This window comes from Diorhabda sublineata, chromosome 6 (assembly GCF_026230105.1).
Source record: "Diorhabda sublineata isolate icDioSubl1.1 chromosome 6, icDioSubl1.1, whole genome shotgun sequence".
Classification (NCBI taxonomy): Eukaryota; Metazoa; Arthropoda; class Insecta; order Coleoptera; family Chrysomelidae; genus Diorhabda; species Diorhabda sublineata.
Genome location: NC_079479.1, coordinates 26900104 through 26920687, shown reverse-complemented (window position 1 = coordinate 26920687; position 20584 = coordinate 26900104). Strand labels below are relative to the sequence as shown.

Below are 20584 nucleotides of genomic sequence, written 5' to 3'. Positions count from 1 at the left end.
TACTTCCTCCACCTCCAGTAATTAGTTTTTGAGGTTATATGGATAAGAGAATTTGCCATACGGTAGTCCGTATTAATATGCTATTTCAATAGAATTCAAGTCTTGTGCTTACTGATACAAATATCTGACAAAAGAAATCGCACCTTAAGGTTCCTGGTATGGAACTCTTTTACCATCTCTACCACTTTAAAGTAGTAGCTATGTTCTTTGAATTCTCACTCAGAATCCCAAAATTCTCACTTGCTACCTATTCTATTAGTTACTAATAGAATAGGTATACAATAATTCATTCAAGGGATTTTTTAAATTATGTATTCCCAGATCTCTTTAATCATTTGGTTACAATGTGAATAAAAGATTATGAAAATGTTAGAAGTTTATTTTTAATCAGTCTTAAAATATCACAATAAGTCATAAAAATAATCTAGTCCTTGTCCTAATTCCCAAATAGATATTCCAGTATTTAAAGATTTACAAAGTTCTAGCCTCCTGTTAATAGAATACAGTGTAGGATAAAAAACCAAATGTTTTATACCATTTTGCTTGTACTCAAAAAAGTGTTCTGCAATTTGTGGATCATAATGTAATTTACTTTTATGTATATTTAACATTTCTATATATTCATGTGATACAATAGCATTTCCACCATTGGAAGTGTAATCATTTCCATAAAAGTTTAAACCTGTTAATATTTTTTTACGCTTCTTTAGATCTGACGTTAAAGATATTATACAATCTTCAACCCAAGGAATTGGAGCATTTGGACCAGGTTGAGATGGATTTGAGAAATCATAGGTCATTAAGGAGAAAGCAGTTACATAATCATATAATGCTTCAAAATGTTTATCAATGAATAATTCTTCTTTACCTCTTTTTGGAGGTATTACTAATATTGTTTCAAAACTTTCAATGCTCAGCGCATCACTCAATTGTCTTACAAAATTAACAAGGATATCAAATTTTAAGACTTGAGAAAGCTGCATCCAAAATTCAAAAACATAACCATTAAAATCGTGTTTTTTGGCCGTATGAACAAGAGTTTTGACAAATTCTTTCATTTCACTATTATCTGATAGTAGGCTAGAGTAATCTTGGCCAGTCCAACCTTCAAAAAGCACTCTTGGTACAATTTTGAGTTTTCTCTCTCTTCCTGCATTACGTACAGTTACCATCCAGTCTTTATCTACATCATGTGTTCCAGTGACTTCATACTTTTGTTTTCCTCTTCGTTTCAATTGAAGCCAAACTGGGCTAATATGGGTAAATTTATTACCAAATATTTTCGCTATATCATAACCATGATTATTCCAGGGTGTTACATAGCCCAAAACAATTCCATCAAAATTATACTCGTCTACTTCTCTGAAAAATGCTTGATGATTGGTGATTATTTCTTTAGACGTAGGATATTCTTTAACAAGATTTTTGTTGAAAACAGTGTAATTTTGTGGCCCTAATCTAAGTTTTTCATTTGTAGTTTTTGATTTTTTTTCTTTATTTTTGACAGATTTCGGCGTCAGTGTGGAGACAACTACTTGAACAAATATTAATAAAGTACAAATACTAATTTGAATCTTCATTACAACTCGAATTCATATACTTGGTGACTTAAATTTTGTATCAGCTTTCTTGAATATAGCTGTTATCCATGTACGGAATTTTAATTGATCTTGAATTGGTTTTCTCCAGTAATTCATACAATTACAGTATATCTTAAACATAAATATGAAAAGTCGGTATTTTCTTGCAATATTGATTTTTATTACGTGATGACGTTTTCTCTTTAAAAGTCTGATTTATTTTTATATTTTATATCTTCTTCATTCTCGACGTGCACTGGTCTCAGTCTCTTCCATTCGTAAGTAAACATATTGGACTGATTTTTATTCTAGAATGTTAAAAGGGACACAGTTGCTCATTTCTTCTAATAACAATGTTTCTTAATATTTCATCATTCATTTTATCAATTATTTTTGAGTAATTTAGCTTTAACTTCTATATTAAATCAAAGAAATACTTGTCCAATAATCCAATATATTGTTAATCTAATGGAATTGCCAACTCCAGAAACAATTATTTTTGAATTTTTCCTGCTTGGTCAAAGATAATTGGCATCGGTATATAATTAAATTATGTAAGTTGCTGAGCTCATACTACGGTTTTGTATAAGACCGTGGCTATATAAACAGAAGAATAATGATTCAAACATAAAAATAGAAGAAGAAAAATGCTCTAATTGTAATAACAAAACGAAAATAGAATTCAACAAAATTCTTTAAAATAATGGCAGGAAGTCGATTAGAAAGAATTGGCACGATATATACTAGGTATGGTTTCAAATTTAAATTCAATATTTACCAACTCAGTATATTTTCAGAACAACAGGATTAATAAAATCCAAAGCTCTTAACTGGGAAGACAGACCTCTATGGTATGATTTATACGAAGCATTTCCGCCAAAAGAAGAGCCAAGTTTCGACCGTCCTATTCCAAACATAAAATTGAAAAATATATTCTACAAAGAAGATAGGATTAGGGCGTATGTATTATCTACTTTGAATTTTTGTAAGATCACATTTGTTCTTAATAAAACTCTTTCTTCTAAGGTATTTCTTGTAGATGAATAATTGAAATTAATTTCTTCTAGAATATTCCATAGAAATAATAAATATGTGGGAACAATCAATTTATTTAATAATAACTACAAATCTTTAACCCAAAGGTTTGTAGACATTTATCAAAAATTGGAAGAGAACTCAGGAGATGGCACTACTGAAGAACAACTATACAAAGAAGCTATTGAAGTTTTAAAACGAGATAAGGAGATTAAAAAAGATTCTGAAGATGAACCAGTAACCTTGAGTAGTGCATTTAAACAAGCCAAATTAGATCAAGACAAAGTGAATATAAATATATCAAATATATTTAAAGATTGAAAATGTATGTTCTTAGTATTTTGTAAATAAAGCTATTGCATTATCTATTCCTGTCCACTATTTCAAAGTGAAAATTTCATTTTTTTGGAAAAATAATGTTTCTAATTCAAACAAAATTTCAAGTGCTATTCCTGGGAAATGAAATAGCTGATAAACTCACTAAACTAGGGGGCAGACAAGCCCTTCATGGGACTTGAACCTTTCTGCAGTATCAGCTACAGAGCAATGGAAAAAGCACTGAAATAGATAGGACCAACCTAACCAATTATTGGGACAACCTACAGGGGCTGAGACAGGCAAAGACTCTTCTGGAAAATTGTAACCAGAGAAGATATTCTGAATGTATCAACCTAAGTAAGAACAATCTACAAATCCTAACAGGAGTTCCGTCAGAGTACTGTCCCTACATCTTGTTGCACAGAGGATGAAACCTCTATCCACATTCTTTCGAAGTGTGAAACACTACGGAACTCCAGAGCACTACACCTGGGAATTTATGAAATAGAAGTTGAAGACCTCTGGCGACTACAGCCATTCCACATTCTAGACTTTTTAAAAGGAGTGAGATTTACTGTAAACACTGGGTTCCTCAGTATCGCAGCTATAAAGTGGGACACAACAGACCCTTTGAGTCGCAGTGTATATGATACCACAATATACATACATACAAGATCTTTTTTAATTCCCTCGTAAATCCTACACTGATATCGCATTTATCTATAAGTCAGGCCAGGTACTTCTGAGACTATCCTCGTACCTCTTTCAAATGTTGACATTGATATGGTGGGATTTCTCTATAAGGAAAGCGTTACTTAAACAAAAAAATGTGGGAATCAATGATTTGGTAACCATTTTTTAAATTTATGGCATATTGTTGTTTTCTCGACTGATATAAATCCAGGAACGTCATTGAACAATATTTTTTTTTTTCAAAATTTAATAATAATTGGTATTTGAAACATATATGCCCAGTCGATCAAAAGTGGTTGTATGCTTATTCAATCAAAGTGGATGTAAATTGAATACTATGCGGCCATAGTAATAGTCCTTTTGCAACTGAAGAGAAAAGAAGCAGACTGATACTAACATATAGTTAGAAATAGTTTTTAAAATGAGGCCAAAGTGTAATTTATTTTTTAATTGTATCAAGTTTAGAATAAAGTATAAACATAAATTGTTAGTGTAATAAATCATAATATATCTAAATCGTTGATTGCTATATTTTTAGAGTGCCAGTTTTTTATCAAAGTAAACGAAATAGATCAGATTCACTAGACGTAAATTTTGCAGAAATTCCTATAGAACGAATAAGAAATTTTAGCATAATTGCCCATGTTGATCACGGAAAAAGTACCTTGGCAGATAGACTTCTTGAATTAACAGGTACAGTAAAAAAAGGCCAGAATCAAATATTAGATAAGCTTCAAGTTGAGAGAGAAAGAGGAATAACCGTAAAGGCTCAGACTGCATCTTTATTGTATAAATATAAGGGAGATAATTATCTTTTAAATTTAATAGATACACCAGGACATGTAGATTTCTCAAATGAGGTAATTTATGAATAATATACACTACCGATCAAAATTTTTTCCCACCCCATGATCTATTCATTGAATTTCAAAATAATACACTTTCAACAATTTTCAAGATAAAAGTGTCCCTTATTTGTTTACTTCGTAGGTAAACATGTTTAAATTTTGTCCGTGAGTGTGATAAGTTAAAATTTGCAAGTAGTGGTTGATTTGTTCATTATTCTTCAACTGCAAATTATTTCTTCTGTGTTTATGATTGTAGTTTAGTCCCAGTTAGCCCTGTGAGATGCAAGAACTTGCTGTAATTTATACTTTTTATGAAATTGGCATATGACCTGTTTTCGTTCTCATAAATTCAGACTTGTAGGTTTTAAAGTGGATAATACCAAGTAAATAGCGGTTGAAACTCGTTCATTATTGCCAGTCTTCATACCCTATATAAGAATAACCATACCATTACCACCAAATAAAAAATACCTCAGCATAGTGTAGACTACAAAAGTGAAAAATATGCATCCACTAGAAGCTTTGGCGACAGAAAAAATTCAAAGTAGTTTCAAAAAACCATCACTACTGAAGATAAATGTACGTTAATGATCAGTAAACGTGATTGACAACTCACAGACCCATAGATAGCAGCTCAGATCAATAAATTTATGCATCTGCCTAGGAGACTGAAAGAAATTGGTCTTTTTGGAAGGGTGGCAGTGAAGAAACTTCTCTTAAAACATTAAAAATTAAGAGGCTGCGTTGAGCTAAAGACCATAAAAATTGGATACATGAAGAGTGTGAAGTAGTTTTATAGAGTGATGATTCAAAGTTTGAGGTTTTTGGGTTTAAGAGAATTGTGTTTGTGCCCAGGTCAAAGGAAGAACAGATGTTAGTTTGTGTAATCCCAACTGCAAAACACAGGAGGCTTGATGATGTTTTTGTGGAATGCCGAATGGAGATTTAGTAAAAATTGAAGGGATTTTGAAGAAAGAAGGAAGGCTATAAAAATATTTCAAAAAATGATGTGGCAAGGGTCTAATTGGCAGAAAATTTACATGATAATGATCCCAATAATTCCTCAAAGCTGTGCAAAGAATCTTTGAAAGAATTGGAAAGGACGAATGCACTGAAAGTGATGATTTGGCCGTCACAGTCGCCCGACCTCAACTCGATTGAGTTGTGGGACAAATTGGACAGGGAAGTCAGAAAACAGTGCCCTATGTTTACTTCATGTATATACTGATTAACTAATGGAACCAAGTAGACAACAAATATTTTTCGAAAGTGTTATAGAGAATGCTAAAATTTTGTACAGAAATCATAAAAGCAAGAGTAGGTTACATTGATTAATCATAAATTTAAATATGTAAAAATTATAGACAGAATTTTTATTATTACTCTATATTTTTATTTATATATGCTCTTTAGAATATAGATATCAAAATCCATCATAATGTTTTTATGCAAGCTATAGAGTGGGTAAAAACTTTTGACCGGTAGTGTAGATGTTAAATTTTACATTTGTTTAGGTTTCTAGATCACTTTCAGCTTGTCAAGGAGTCATACTTCTGGTGGATGCTAATTATGGAGTTCAAGCCCAAACAGTGGCTAATTTCTATCTAGCATTTGTTAATAATTTGGTTGTCATACCAGTTTTAAATAAAATTGATCTAAAGAATGCAGATCCTGCTCGAGTTTGTAATCAGTTACAAACACTTTTTGAGATTAATCCAAATGATGTTCTCAAGGTATATTAGCATGAGACGTAATTTTCTACATTCAATAGCATTTTGTATTTTTTAAAGATATCAGCTAAGTTGGGAATAGGTATTGAGGATGTATTAGAAAGCATAGTGACTAGAATTCCTTGTCCTTCTGTGGACCAAACTTTACCATTAAGAGCCTTAATATTTGATTGCATGTATGATAGATATAGGGGTGCTCTTAATTTAATTTATGTACAAGATGGGTCCATTTCAATCAAAGATTCAATTACAACATTCCACAACAAAAAAGAATATGAAGTAAAAACACTTTCAGTTCTCAGACCTGGTGAAGTACCTGTTGACAAATTGTAAGTTTATATAACTCGTAAAATTGTTCTGTAATATTTTAAAAACTTTGCAAAATTAAAACAGGATTTCTTTATAAATCATCTTGATTTTAGGTTTCTTTTGATAGAAAATTAAATAATTAATATAATTATGCAAATTGTTAATGCTTTATCATATTTTAATAAAATAAAATAGGTTGAAACCTCAATTTTTATTTTTTATCAAGATGATTTATCAAGAAAAACATATGAAAAAGTATAAGAATTAAGAAGAAAAGAATTAAAATAGTACTATGTTACTTTCAAGAGTTGCTGGTCAAATAGGTCTCTTAGGCTGTAATATGAGATCTACAAAAGAAGCACATATTGGAGATACAATTCATCACAGTAATACGCCAATAGAACCATTAAAAGGTTTCAGACCATCAAGACCTATGGTTTTTGCTGGAATATATCCAATGGATCAATCACAACATCTACTTCTTAGAAGTGCAATTGATAAACTGACACTAAATGATTCTGCAGTTACAGTAGATTTGGATACCAGGTAAGACTTGTAGCCATTATTAGAATATCTATTTCAGTAATCTATTGTTGAAACATATTGACACATTTGCCATCTTGTCTATTTCTATGGAATACACACCAGTCCTTTAAAACTGGTAATTTGAGATTAGGAGAGATAAAATGTCACTAAGAGTTAAATCGTTACGCTTTTTTTCGCTATATAGCGATTCACAGCTATAGTTGAATCTATCTATTGGTGAACAAATTTTTCCTAATGACCCCTAAGAGTTTAATTAATTTTTAATTGAAATTAAAAGTAAAAAATACATGCGATCAAAAAATTATCTTATTCGTTTAAAGTCCTGCTTTAGGCCAAGGATGGAGATTGGGTTTTCTGGGACTACTACATTTAGAAGTATTCACACAAAGACTAACACAAGAATATGGTGCAGAACCAATAATTACAGCACCTTCTGTCACTTATAAAATAAAATTGAAACCTACAAAACAAAATGTTAAAGATGGATCAGACATAATTTTTGTTAATAATCCTGCTAATTTTCCAGAACATGTTAAAATTGAGGAAACATTTGAACCAATGATTATAGGTAAGTTGACTTAGTTTTAATATAGTTACTTAAACAGTTCTCCAACACTTTGTTAGTCCGGCGCTTGTGACCAGATCTAGGATTGTGATACCTTTACAAAACAATCTCTAAATTATATTAAAGAAAAATATGGAATATGAGTGATCAGGAAATTTTTCAAAAACTTCCTTTGATACCTGAAGAGTAAGCACAAAAAACAGCTAGAAACCTAGTTCATTGTGACTGTTCACACTTTTAGCTCATATGTGAACCAAAGAAACTAATATAGCAATATAATGAAGGAAGTTTAAAAGAATAATGAGGAAGATTGAAACCAAGCGTCTTGAAAATATGTAGACTGAACTATTTAATATGTACCAGTGAAATGCAGATTCTTGTGAAGAATTTTTATCGCTAAATGTTTAATACTCTTAAACCAAGTTTGAAATCGTAGTAGATCATACCACGCACATATTCTCTTCATAAATTAATATTTTGGCAACGTATGTACCACTATTTACCTTGTGATAGCAGCGACTTAACTGCTTACTACTAAAGGATGGTTATATTAGAAAATGCAGTATTGCCATTAACTACTACATATTAACATACCAACAAAATAAAAATATTAAACAATCGTTTGAATGAAGTTTTTATTTTTAGGTACCATAGTGACACCTGATAGATATTTGGGACCAATAATGTCGTTGTGTATGGAACGCAGAGGAATTCAAAGATCCGCTAATAATATAGATAACGAAAGAGTTATTCTTCAGTATGATTTGCCTTTGTGTGAAGTTGTTTTGGATTTTCATGATAGCCTAAAAACAATATCTTCTGGTTATGCCAGTTTTGACTATGAAGATAATGGATATCAGAGTAGTAATCTCGTCAAAGTAAATGGATATTTATATCATTATACATTTATTTACATACATTCGTTTTTAGTTGGCGATATTATTAAATGGTACATTAGTTGACGAGTTGAGTAACATTGTGCACATAACGAAAGCAAAAACAATTGGACGTCAAATGGTATTAAAATTGAAAGATATTGTGCCTAGGCAAATGATACATATAGCAATTCAAGCTACAGTCAATGGAAAAATTATGGCTAGAGAAAATATTAAAGCTTTTAGGAAAGATGTAACTGCAAAACTTGTGAGTTTTTTTTATATTTACCGCAAGGAGCTATTTGCAATATTTTTAGGTTAGGTTCGATAAAATCCTATTACAGAATCATGTGTGTGTATGTATAAGTACGAGTAGAAATGGTCTCAGGCTAAGGCTAAGGCTATTGACCACAGACATTTTTTTAATATTGTACCTTGTGGATGTGCAGGATTTGAAGAATTATTCTTGCTTCTTTAATAAAATTTATCATAGTATCTAAAATAGCTTTTTTACTTGTCAAGAGAGAGCTAAAATTTATTGAAAGAGGAAAGTTACGATCAATCAAAGAAATGTCTAAATTAGATATAGCCGCTTAATTTTTCTTCTACTCCAGAAAAATATGATTAGTAACTACAACTGCAAAATGGTGACTGTAAAATAACCAATTTATAAAGGTGCACCGGATAACAACAATGGTTATTTGGTAGATTTGGATGAAGCTGGAAATAGAGACTTTCTGTTTTTTGCTATGCTCGCTGTAAAATTTCTTATGTTTGTATTGTTACTTGGAGGCGATTGTAAGGAGATCTCCAAATGCTTGATGTAATATTTTTATTGATTTGTATAGGTCTTCTCAACTACAATAAATGACTATTAGTGTTAAAAAATTTCCTTTGAAGGTGTTATAAATCCTTGGGAATTATTAGGGAATTTACTTGTCCTTTATGGGGGTGTTTTTATTTATTGAACTAATTGTTTCTAGCTGTTATATTCTGTAGTACATTCCTTCTCTAGTCGCCTTCATATGGTTTGGTCTTGTTGGTTTTTTGTTTTTCGAGAGATGTAGTATTTAATAATAATAATTAATGGAGGGATGTTTTGAATAGATTATTTTAGAAGTGGATTGTTTCATTTGTTTCAAGAAGGCATACTAGAACAATTAAGGGTTATATAAAAGAGGCCCACGTTCTTATGAACACGTTATGAGTCTCCAGATGGCCATCTTCATTACTAATTTAATAATACTCAGCTTGCCCTCTTGGTTCAATTTATAAACAGATACTCTATTATTAGTAATTGATAAATATATTGTCATTTATACTAATTATAGATCCATTAGTTAGTGTCCCTGTAAAAAACTATGTAAATTGATTGCAAGATGAAAAACTTGATCAACCTATTGAAATAAGTATTTTATTTTTTAGTATGGCGGTGATGTTACTAGAAGAATGAAATTATTAGCACAACAGGCTGCTGGTAAAAAGAAAATGAGGATGGTAGCAAATATTTCGCTTCCAAGAGAAACTTTTATTGATGTCTTGAAGAAATAATAGATTTCAGACCTTTTGTATATACTTATCAAAAAAATATTTTCATTGAATATAGAATGTTGAAAATTGATACATTATTGACAATATAATTTCTTCTTTATATATCATTTTACTGCACAGCGTATAAGCAATAATAACTATTATAAAGTTGTTGCGCTGATACACATAATGATGGGAACAAAGGGGGATTCGTTTCTGGTTTGGTTTCATTCAACTGCTTCTGCTACTGTATTGATAAATAAAATAATCGTAACTTTCAAATGTTTTCTTTGATAAGTTTCTCTCGCGGATGGTTTTATTATAGGTTATAACTACCAAATTATTTTTCACAACATAAGTTTTGAAGTACTGTATATTTCTTAATTACACAAATCAGGTGAAATATTTAATTTTTCAACCCACTTTCCACTTGCTACACTATAGCGTTATTTTGGTGAGTCTTCGAACAATAATTTTATGTTTACAGATGAATACTTTTTCAGCTTTCCCAGCAATTAAGATGGTTCTCCTTACCTCTACTCCATATTCCATTTGATAACGATTTATACTGTTATCTACCAAAAATTCGAAAACATTTCAATTATTATATGTTCTAAGGAATTTATATGAAAAAATACATTGATAGGTAATAAATATCAATTTAATCATTCTAATAAAATATATTGATATAAAAGTAAACGACAAATTTATTGGCAATAGACGAAAATCTCTTAGGTCTGTTTCTCTTTACAAAAATTCAAAGACGTTCAAGAAAAATTTAATAAACCTGTAGAAATGAAATGCTCATTAATTAAATCATTTATGAACTTTGGAAAAAATGTGGAAAGAAAATTGTTGTACCACAGTTTCTTTAGACAAAACAAATCAATCTTACTTTTGAATCCTTGTTCGATTAAAAGTATAGTAGAGTAATAATTTTTAAAAATTACTACAAAAAAATGTGTTAGAAATTGGAAACAAAAATTAATTTTATTCCCTTACTTAATTAAGTTGGAATTTCTGGAACCTTTGGTGATATTCATTTTAAACACACTGTTTACATCGACACTCACAATTACACTATCTGACGCGCGTTTCGTTAACCAAGTTATTGTCTTCAGAGACTGAAGGTGAACTAGTTTTCCTTCAGTCTTCAGTGTGTTCAGTATGCTATTTTCTTTTATTGTTCGGTTGTATCTGATTGAGTGAATAAACATAATTTTGTTGTTTTGATAAGCGTTTGACAAAAAAAGACCCCTCACCTAAATTCTAACAAACCATTATCAGCAAATTTTTTGTTTTGTCGTCTTATCTGTCTATCGCAAATTGTTTAGTATTATTTTCACTGATGGTCTAATTGCAATGAGCATATATTCTATGGTTTCCTGCACGAATTGTGGCGGCTTTAGAAATGGCCGCTGTCAGTTAGAAACGGAGTGACACATTGGTGTAAGTCTCTCGAGTGTGCCACGAGTATGGAAGAGGTACCAAGAGAATGGTTTGTTCGCGCGATGCCTTGGTTTAGGACGAGGCAAGAACACATTTGGGATGAAATGGGGAGATGGTTAGCGGAAACATGTGCGGGCCCCAAGAAATTGTAGAGAGCTTCATACTCTGGTGCAGAAATGTGATTAAAAATCTAATCCAAAGTATTTTTCGTATTTTGTGGGTTGTTATCACTGCCAAAGGGGGAAGTACTAGCTACAGAAGGCATTAAATTTTTTTCAACGTTAGTAAGCAAAGTAAAAGTGTACTGTAACTACAAATCTAAATTGTTAATGTAAGAACTTTACAGTTTTTCTATTTTCCCTTAGATTTCTTTTAAATTTTGCATCTCATAACTTCTATAACATACTTTTATTTTGGTGGATTCTTTTTTGGTTTTAATAAAAATATTTTTTTTATTTATAATTAATTTTTTGCGTTTATTTTTATTTGTTTTCAACTTACCAAAGATCTGCTACAAACACTTTTCTAATAGATGAAAAAAAAAGCAATTACCTGAAAACAGTGATAATTTTCAATATCTGACGACGGTTGTTGAGGGTTAATTTTTTATATCACTGACGTACAGTCGTGATCAAGTCAAACATATGCAAGTGATTGTAAGATTGCAATAAAGTGAAAATAGAAGACTTTTGTATTTCCTTCTCCTTGGGACTGAAAAGTTTTTGATCACAGCCACCCTGAACAACACATATCTTATTATCTTTTTCGAATTTTATTTGATGTTTACATTCTATTTTTTTATATTGAATTTTAGAGAAGTTCCGAGGGATTTGTTAGCAGTAACCATATGTGACGTTAATTTTATACAGTATGATGTACATAGAATTAATTCGAGGTTATCAACTCGATACATTTCGAAAAATCTAATTTGATTTTTCATTAGGAATACACAAGGATCAATTATTGTTCAAATACGTTTTTTATATCATTAAAAAATAAAAAAATGCGGAAACAAGTTTCGCATTTTCTTAAAAACACTTCTTCTACAATTGAATTTGTTAAATGAGGTTAATTTCAAAAAAAGATTTGTCTTTTCAGAGATGAGACGTCGGGCTTATTCTTGTCGTTTTCTTTCTTCTTTTTTTCAAGTGAAACAGCTCAGCATCAGCGACAGATACAGCGCATCGGGCGGGGCGGAAACTAAAATTACGGGGCCGGATCTAATGTATCTTTGAGACGACGCATCATGTGCGATCCAATGTCTCTTACTTCCGGCCATTGCCGCAATACAAAAGCTATTCCTACAACTAATATAACTGTCGACAAAATCCTTAACCTGAAAAAAAAAAACGAAAATTTTTAGTTAATATCACTCAACTGATATTATTTGGCATTGTTTTTTTACCGTGTACGAAGAAAGGGCATAATAATTCCTGCTCCTGTAGCAACTAACAATAAAATAACTTGAAGTACTGTGAGCAAAACGTTAATAAGTTTTACGACAAGTGCCCGAGCATTGGAGTTATCGAGACCTTCGAGCGTTACATACTGCTGTTGTTGGAGGGCTTGATGTTCCATTTTCTGTATCTAAAGTAAAAAGAAATTTTGTTTAGACAAATTTAGTGTAATCTAATAACAAGTTAATATAAAAACAGTTGCCCTCTGCGAATGTCTGTCCGTGATAAATTCGGAAACTACTGGGGATTTCTATAGGATTTTCAACATAAGATAAAATGAATCATGAAAAGTTCCTTAAATTTTTTTAATATGAAGGTACCCATATATGTCGAAACAAGTCAAACCACCTGGAAACTTTAATCAAAAACCCTGCCCTATCGAAATGATATTAAATGATCTACATATCTTCTAACAAAAAATGTACAATAAAATAATTGAAAACACATTTAGATAATTATTATTCCCTCTCAACCACAATTTATGGATATACATATATAAATCACTCAATAAGTCGTGTGACTGACACACAGATGGCACTGCCATTGTCAAATCCATATGACGTTTATGAAGTACCAACTTTCATATCGATGGGAGTCCTCTACTTCTAAAGGGCATCTTCTCTTGGTCTACCGATTCTTTGTTCTTCTGGCCACATGGCGCGCCCAGTGGCTACTGCATCTGATGAAACTGTCTTTTTGTGTAATTATCACTTTTTCCTCCAGAGATAAACTTAGCATCGCTCATTCCATTATTCGCCCCATTACCTGGATTTTGTTTAGGTTAGAGTTTCAGTATCGGTAGAATAAATCGTTCGAAGCTTACTGAATACACTGTTTACACCAACACTCTCAATTACACTGTCTGACGCGCGTTTCATAACCAAGTTATCGTCTTCAGAGACTTTCAAAAGTGATTACATAGTCACACATAAATTAAAAATCCTTTTATTTATAAACAATTTTGTTGTACTTTAACAAGTGCCTTCATTAGTAGAAGTTTATTATAACATAAATATCGAGTTTAGTCTAAATAAGAATGAACTTATATTTGGAAACATCCTGTATAAGTAAGTTATTGTCGATTTTAATAAAATCATATATCAATAATGTTCGTGTCTATTGTTATCAAATAATCAGAAAGTATTTTAATTTAATTATTAAATGAACTAACTATTGAAATCAAGACAGTGATCTATAGGGTGTTTACAGACTATTTGAAAAGTAAAAATGGTATTCGCTACTTAATTACTTCGATTAGACTACCACTATAAACCTGACATATATTAACTACCTATAGAGTAAGTTGAAAGTTTTGATACCAAATATAATTTAGATAAATTGTTAAAAAATAGATACGATAATAAATTGTTTGTTCTCACGTTTTATTTTCAAAATTAATAAAACACAAAATATCTCCAACTCCCGAAAAATTTATAATTAACTTACTTTTGTTTGACAATGCTCAAGCATTTCATGTATATCTCTGAGACGTTCCTCGCTTTGATATTGCACTTTTTCTTCCATATCGGCCATTGCCTGTTTTAAATTCTCCACTTCGTTTTGATGAAGTTCTGTGAGGTCATTAATTTGCTCTTCCAGTCTTTCACTTCTGAATCTTTCCTCCTATTCAAGTGAATTAATTTTCAACATATTCATTGAAAAGAAAATGTGAACGTTTGTGTAATCATATATACATACTACTTATGCTTCTAATTGTTCTTGATTTAACGTCTTTTTTAATTAAAATTAGTTTTTTTTTTAAAGACAGATGAAAGTTATAAAAGAAACTAATTTTAAATCAGAAGAGACCTAAAATCAAGAACATTTAGAAGCATAAACATATCAGAAGGTATAAGAAATAAATTAAAGAAATTCATACTACTTATTATATATATGGATAGTTACAGACATATATCCTGCTAAATACAATTGCGAAGTTGAGAGACAAAATAATTTTTAAAAGATTGCAAAACTTTGTAGAAAAACAAAAAATTTCTTTAATTTCTTATTTATTAGACCTTTTGATATATTATGCATCTAAATGTTTTGATTTTAGGTCTCTTCTGTTTTAAAATTAGTTTTTTTTGATAATTTTTGAAAGAAACATAAATTTTGACGTTTCGACTTTTCTTTAAGTCTTTATCAATATCATATAGTGTTTAAATAAATTAAGAAAGTAAGAGACAGCGTCTGTTAATTCGCCCCACAAATAAAAAGAGTGCAAATAAATACAAAAAACATTACAATATTAAAAGTTATTTTGGAAAATTAGGCCAAATGGCTTAATAGGAAGATATTTAAACAATACTTTTAAATAATAGAAACAACCCACATAGTGAGAGTGTTAGAGCCTTTAGGCTTAATGTTCCATAATTTACAGCAAATCAGTTGAAAGATTTACCTGTAAAGAAGAGTTAAGATCTTGTATCTCCTGTTGTAACGATTTGATAATATCAAAGTTTTCCCTAAAATTGTCTAATTGATCTTGAACTAATCTAATTTTCTTATTTACATCAGAATATTTGTCATGTCCTTCTCTACCATATCTGAAAAATAAGAAACACAGATAATTATTTTTTTTTAAAGTAGTTAAAAATAGCTTTATAAAATGTATACTTTACCTTCCTATACTATCACTTGTAACACTACTACATCCACTTCCTTCTTCACTAACCAATTTCCCAGCAGATTGGTGATGTTGACCATGTCCTGTGGCTCCTGCTACTCCACCGTGACCTCCCATGGAGCTCTGTGATGTGGTTACATGCAACGTTGCAGGTAACGTTGTCGATCCGTGATGATGATGATGGCTCTTATCTCCGTGATCGCTACCTCCATTCGCCGGAATACCGCTGCCCTCTGAGCCAGTAGGTCCACCTCCACCAGTATCGATGATCTTGTTGGCATTGCTTCCTTCGCCAGTCCCTACGTACCACGCTACGAATTAAGTGGGAGCAATTGTTAAGGTGGTGTGCGCATGTGTAAGTGCATTGCCATGCGAGGTTTTAAACGTGCCATATTAATTTAATGATTTTTGGATTGTCTTAAAAAAGGATGCGAGTGATTTTAAAATCGCAAAATTGTGAATGAGTGCTTTGATTTAGTTTCATGCTGGACTTTGTTATTTTTTTTTTCAAGTTAAAAGCATATTTATTAGTCTGTGGACATTTTTGAATTGAGCAGGCATGTAAGCTATAATTATACTATAAATAGGATGGTATTTACATTTGGAGTATTGGAACCAATATCTGACATTTTAATTTCAATTGTACTTAGAATAGTTTAGAGTCTTTTTATCAATTAAAATCAAATTTAATAGTGATCCTCGAACGTTTATCAACCAAAATCTAGAATGTATATTAGATAAGAGGTGGGATAAATGAATATTTTCCTGAACAATAAACCGATATTTTTTCCCCTCGATTATTTTTGTGAAGAAAAATCGAAAACAAATTTCTGAAACAAAGGACCCCGTTCAATTCTTATGGAAATTCGGTTTCGGCGAAATTTTCTGTAACTTGACCAATGATTTTTTGGAGCAAGCTGATTAAAAGTCTCAACGAAACCCAAAAGCCCCCCACCCCATCCAAATTACCCGTGAAGTGTCAAAAGGTGCCCCAGGAGGAAGGAAATTGGTTTTGACTAATTTTTCTGAAACCTGACAAAAAATGATAGTTCAAAGTAAGCTGAATTAAAGTCTCAAAGGGCACGAAACCCCCCGAAACCCACAAAACATACCTCAACAGCCCAAGAGTGCCATAAGAAGAGGTGCTTTGACCAGTTTTTTTGAAACAACAATCGACTGTGTGGGTCTTTTAATAAGAGTTAAATTTTTACTACCAATAATGTTAATGAAGTCTGTTACTATGATTTATTTGCTTGCATCTTCAGTATAATTAATTAGGTGAATTTAGAAGAAGACTCATATGTGATATTGTAATTATTAATACGCACTCTAAAGGACATTTTACACACTTCCAAATAATATACAAAAATGTCTCATAGCCAATTTTTGGTACAATTTTTATATAAATCTCGGTGTTTATCTTGCTAATCGTGATAATTTTCGTAATCAACATCTGTTATTGGTTCCACTTCCAAAATATAGATAGCGAGCAGAGTCTGTCGTTCGGATCTGCCAGATTGAATAAATAAATTTTTCGAATGATACGTCAACATTGATTGCAAGTTAACAACATGCAAGGTTAAAATATGTGTAGGCGGTATTAAATAATTAGAATGATTTATTGCACCCATCAAGGTGATCAGCAATGAAAGTAAAGTTTACATGTAAAGTGAGTGTTTGAAAATTGAATAAGTGCGTTTCTTTTTATAGATATGTATCAAATAACATATGTTTTAAATAAATTTCAAACAGAATTATATAATTTGAAGATAATTTTAGAATTAGTTAGAATGTATTTTGGAAATTTCTCAAAATTAAAGAGGAGTCGAGGAAACATTAATTCATTTGTATAATATTGGATTGGCGACAGAGTAATTTCGGTTTTGTAGTATAAAATAAAAACAGTTTTTAATCAATTATATATTTTTCATTTTGCTCATAAAATTTCTGGTCCTTATCAGCAAAAAACTGAGCCAGGTGCGATTTAAGATCAATCATCGTCATTTGTGAAAGTTTGACCATGCAAAAAATTCTGCAAACTTCGAAATGAATGGTGCGAGATCATTGCTGTATAGGGGATGTGGCATCACTTCCTAGCCAAACTTCAATAGTTTCCCACGATATACAAAAGATGTGTGAGGCCTTGGATTATCATGGTGGAACACTAAACTTTTCCGATTTGACAATTTCTTTGATTTGTTCATCCAGTTTCATTAATTGTTAACAGTAAACATCAGAATTGATCGTTTGGTTTCTTGGAAGCAACTCAACACTTTTGTATTCCCACCAAACTGACAGCATGAGCTTCTTTTGTTGTTTTTCAGCTATCGATGTGGTTTGTGCTGGTTAATGCCCTATTCTGATCAAGTTTCTAGTCAACTCTGCGTCACCTATAGGTCAAATGGCTCTCTTTTGTATCGAGTCGAGTATACTCAGGGTATGCTTGGAAGCCGAGCTTTAAATGTGCGAGCAATACATTAAAGATGAACGAATCTGGGCCTTGTGGATGATGTTGTTGAGTATATAGCTTTTGGTCTTAAACAGGGCTCCAAGTTTTTGTGAAGCTGCATTAGCTAATTAGTCCATATGACTAAGCTAGAACATATTGCTTCCAATCTGTGGTGATATTTTATGGCCAGACACGACCAAATCCTGAGCTTTCTTTGTAAAAACAACACTTTGCGTCTTTGCTACATTAAACTCAATCAGATTGTTTCCACCCCACTCCAGAATGTTGTTATATACAGACGAAAGAGAGTAGTTAACAAAATACATCTCTGAGGAACACCAGAGTTGAACTCAAATCTCTCTGAGGTGTGTTTATCGATAGCGACCTAAATGGATCGGCCTTTGGAAAGCTATTAAGCCAATCGATAAGGGAGAATGACAAACAGTACGATCTCCATTTATTTAGAAGATTGGCATACCAAACCCTGTTAAAAGCTGGTCGTTGATGATGTTGGCAGACTCAAGATTTGCTGGTTATCGACTTTATGCATGACCTTGGCAATAGCTGGGACCAAAGCCATCGGGCGTATTTGTTGGGAACTGTCTGTAGGGAAGAGACCTCTTTTATATGATAGAGAAAAATGTTCGCACAGTGGACTGGTTGCATACTCTACACTGTGTTTGAAGACACTATAAGAATACAATTAGAAGGAAAATAATTTGACAGATTGATTAGAAAAACGTCAAAATTTCTAGTAAAAAGATTGATTTAGTGTTAGAAATCCATTTGCTTAAAAGTGTATGTTAAATCAAGTAAGTAAAAACATACTCAAACTAAACACATGATGCAAACAGGGGATTACTAAAAGCAGTAAAATTTATTATAATTTTTTTTTTCTATAGAAACACACTGATGATTTGTGATTGAGTTGGTTGAACATTTTACATATTTCTATGTCCTAGGTAAATTTTTTTTCAACACTTTAAAATATGTGTCATTCATCTCTCTACTATTCAGAAAATTATGAATACATATGTTTAAACTATCATGTCGAGTATATAATTTCTTATGATATTGTTTAATATTAATATTCTGACTTACTTGACAATTGACTGATGTTGTCTGCACTACCAAATTTGTTTTTTATCAAATGAGCAAACTCTCTAGGTTTCGACATTACGGAACCTCCAACGTAACTGATACCATCCCTTATATTACCACCAACATTTCTAAAAAATAAAAATGCACCCATTTATGCATCAAATTTTTCGAATTAAACAATAGGAAATACACTCGTGGAAAAAAAATCGACTTAAGTCGCCGCCTGCAATCTGCTGCTCCCGAAAAAAAAGCAGCAGAGAAACTAGAAGAACATATATACACGACTATTGTATAATGTACCCATTATACGCCTTTTGCTAGACCTTAATAATACCAATAATAATCACGGCAATAATTAATGAATTCATTAATCAGCGCTGTCAGATGCTTCTTTGATTTAGCTATAATATTATATTCTCTTGCTACAAAAAAAAACGGTTTATAAACTTTCCTCTAATTAATATTTTCAATTATATTCAAAATTGAATATTCCTCGACTAGATTCGAACCTGGGACCTGCAGTTGGGAGGCACGGAGTATCTACACTGAGCTGTCAGAGACTTGCAATGTGCATCCGTACCGTATGTTTATTAATTTTCTTTAGCTCTACTAGGAAATAGAAAAGCTAATAAATTAAATTTATTTCCGGAAAAGTCGAGGAAAGGATATAATATGACTTATGAATATTTTTTGAACTGGCAAAAGCAATTATTAATAACTATAAATCAATATCATCATCTTGTAAAGTTAGATACGTAATATTTGTTAAGATAAATGTATAGATTTTTCTATGATATATAATGAGATATTTCATAAATATATTATGCAAACACGAACAATCATTTGTACGAAATATTGATTAGAATAAAATGATGAGGTTTCTTATAAGTAAGAAAATTTTCCAACAAAAATATTTTGTGGACGTGGATAAAGTATAGTATTCTGCTCGCGTATAATTATATGCATTATACATTCGTGTATAGTATACTATGCTTCACAAATAAATAGAGATTATTAGTAGATATGTACAAATTACTCTAAGTTATGGTTACTTACTTGAGTCCTTGTCCCATATCCCTGAGAACTTCCCTTGGTGGTCTATGACCTTGAGCAGCGCCATGAGTTTCTAATTCGTGGACGCGCTTTTGATAAACGTCTAATTTTTTTTGTAACTGCGATATCACATGTGCACTTTTTTGATTTTTCTTTTCAAAAACGGCCTTTATCCTCTGCACTTGTTGTTTGTCTGCGTTAGCTGCCAACTTCAGATACTCGTTTACGTTATCTATAAAATTGAATGTTATTCATATTTTGAACTTGTCGTAACAGACTTGTCGTAGACGACATAAATATATTTTCTTGCTGTAAAATAGAGCTGAACAGCATTCTGTAGAAAATGAACGAACCTATATAGTACAATCGGTGGAATTCTTCCATCAGGTGACGCAATCTATGATTTATCGAATACATATT

General features: G+C 31.5%; 4 protein-coding genes across 10 annotated transcripts in view; 2 read left to right on the top strand and 2 right to left on the bottom strand.

The window, feature by feature from the left end:
* Positions 1-363: 363 nt before the first annotated feature.
* Positions 364-1832, bottom strand: LOC130445740 (chitinase domain-containing protein 1). Its single transcript, XM_056781582.1, has one exon. It carries the CDS (start codon positions 1578-1580, stop codon positions 402-404), a length of 1179 nt encoding a protein of 392 aa, XP_056637560.1. The 5' UTR covers positions 1581-1832; the 3' UTR covers positions 364-401.
* A 380-nt stretch (positions 1833-2212) lies between these two features.
* Positions 2213-2983, top strand: LOC130445327 (probable 28S ribosomal protein S23, mitochondrial). The gene is made up of 3 exons (XM_056780901.1): positions 2213-2327; positions 2378-2539; positions 2648-2983. Exons 1-3 carry the CDS (start codon positions 2284-2286, stop codon positions 2934-2936), a joined length of 495 nt encoding a protein of 164 aa, XP_056636879.1. The 5' UTR covers positions 2213-2283; the 3' UTR covers positions 2937-2983.
* A 991-nt stretch (positions 2984-3974) lies between these two features.
* LOC130446146 (translation factor GUF1 homolog, mitochondrial) lies at positions 3975-10564 on the top strand. Of its 2 annotated transcripts, none has more exons than XM_056782249.1 (9): positions 3975-4112; positions 4165-4486; positions 5989-6207; positions 6265-6533; positions 6820-7059; positions 7380-7627; positions 8270-8502; positions 8555-8767; positions 9925-10564. In XM_056782249.1, the coding sequence occupies exons 1-9, from the start codon at positions 4048-4050 to the stop codon at positions 10048-10050; spliced, it is 1935 nt and encodes a 644-aa protein (XP_056638227.1). In that variant the 5' UTR covers positions 3975-4047; the 3' UTR covers positions 10051-10564. The 2 variants fall into 2 exon arrangements, with proteins under 2 accessions (XP_056638227.1, XP_056638228.1); XM_056782250.1 differs by having other exon boundaries at positions 3998-4112; positions 4165-4319; positions 6008-6207.
* Positions 10565-10668: 104 nt separating this feature from the next.
* LOC130446147 (transmembrane and coiled-coil domains protein 2) overlaps positions 10669-20584 on the bottom strand; it is a 34663-nt gene continuing 24747 nt past the window's right edge. For 4 of the 6 annotated variants that reach the window (XM_056782254.1, XM_056782253.1, XM_056782251.1 and 1 more), the window contains 7 exons: positions 20168-20396; positions 19112-19239; positions 15557-15872; positions 15337-15481; positions 14382-14558; positions 12884-13065; positions 10669-12814 (listed from right to left, as the gene is read on the bottom strand). In XM_056782254.1, coding sequence (XP_056638232.1) covers positions 12685-12814; positions 12884-13065; positions 14382-14558; positions 15337-15481; positions 15557-15872; positions 19112-19239; positions 20168-20396 — 1307 coding nt within the window. In that variant the 3' untranslated portion in view covers positions 10669-12684. The remainder of the gene's footprint in view (positions 12815-12883; positions 13066-14381; positions 14559-15336; positions 15482-15556; positions 15873-19111; positions 19240-20167; positions 20397-20584) is intronic. The other 2 variants (XM_056782252.1, XM_056782256.1) reach the window with 1 other exon arrangement.

Bases quoted from the DNA above. Each gene is read 5' to 3' on its own strand.
- LOC130445740 (XM_056781582.1), bottom strand. From the start codon at position 1,580: ATGAAGATTCAAATTAGTATTTGTACTTTATTAATATTTGTTCAAGTA.
- LOC130445327 (XM_056780901.1), top strand. From the start codon at position 2,284: ATGGCAGGAAGTCGATTAGAAAGAATTGGCACGATATATACTAG. The intron at 2,328-2,377 runs GTATGGTTTCAA...GTATATTTTCAG, and splicing joins ATTGGCACGATATATACTAG to AACAACAGGATTAATAAAAT. The intron at 2,540-2,647 runs GTATGTATTATC...AATTTCTTCTAG, and splicing joins AAAGAAGATAGGATTAGGGC to AATATTCCATAGAAATAATA.
- LOC130446146 (XM_056782249.1), top strand. From the start codon at position 4,048: ATGAGGCCAAAGTGTAATTTATTTTTTAATTGTATCAAGTTTAGAATA. The intron at 4,113-4,164 runs GTTAGTGTAATA...CTATATTTTTAG, and splicing joins ATAAAGTATAAACATAAATT to AGTGCCAGTTTTTTATCAAA. The intron at 8,768-9,924 runs GTGAGTTTTTTT...TTTATTTTTTAG, and splicing joins AAGATGTAACTGCAAAACTT to TATGGCGGTGATGTTACTAG.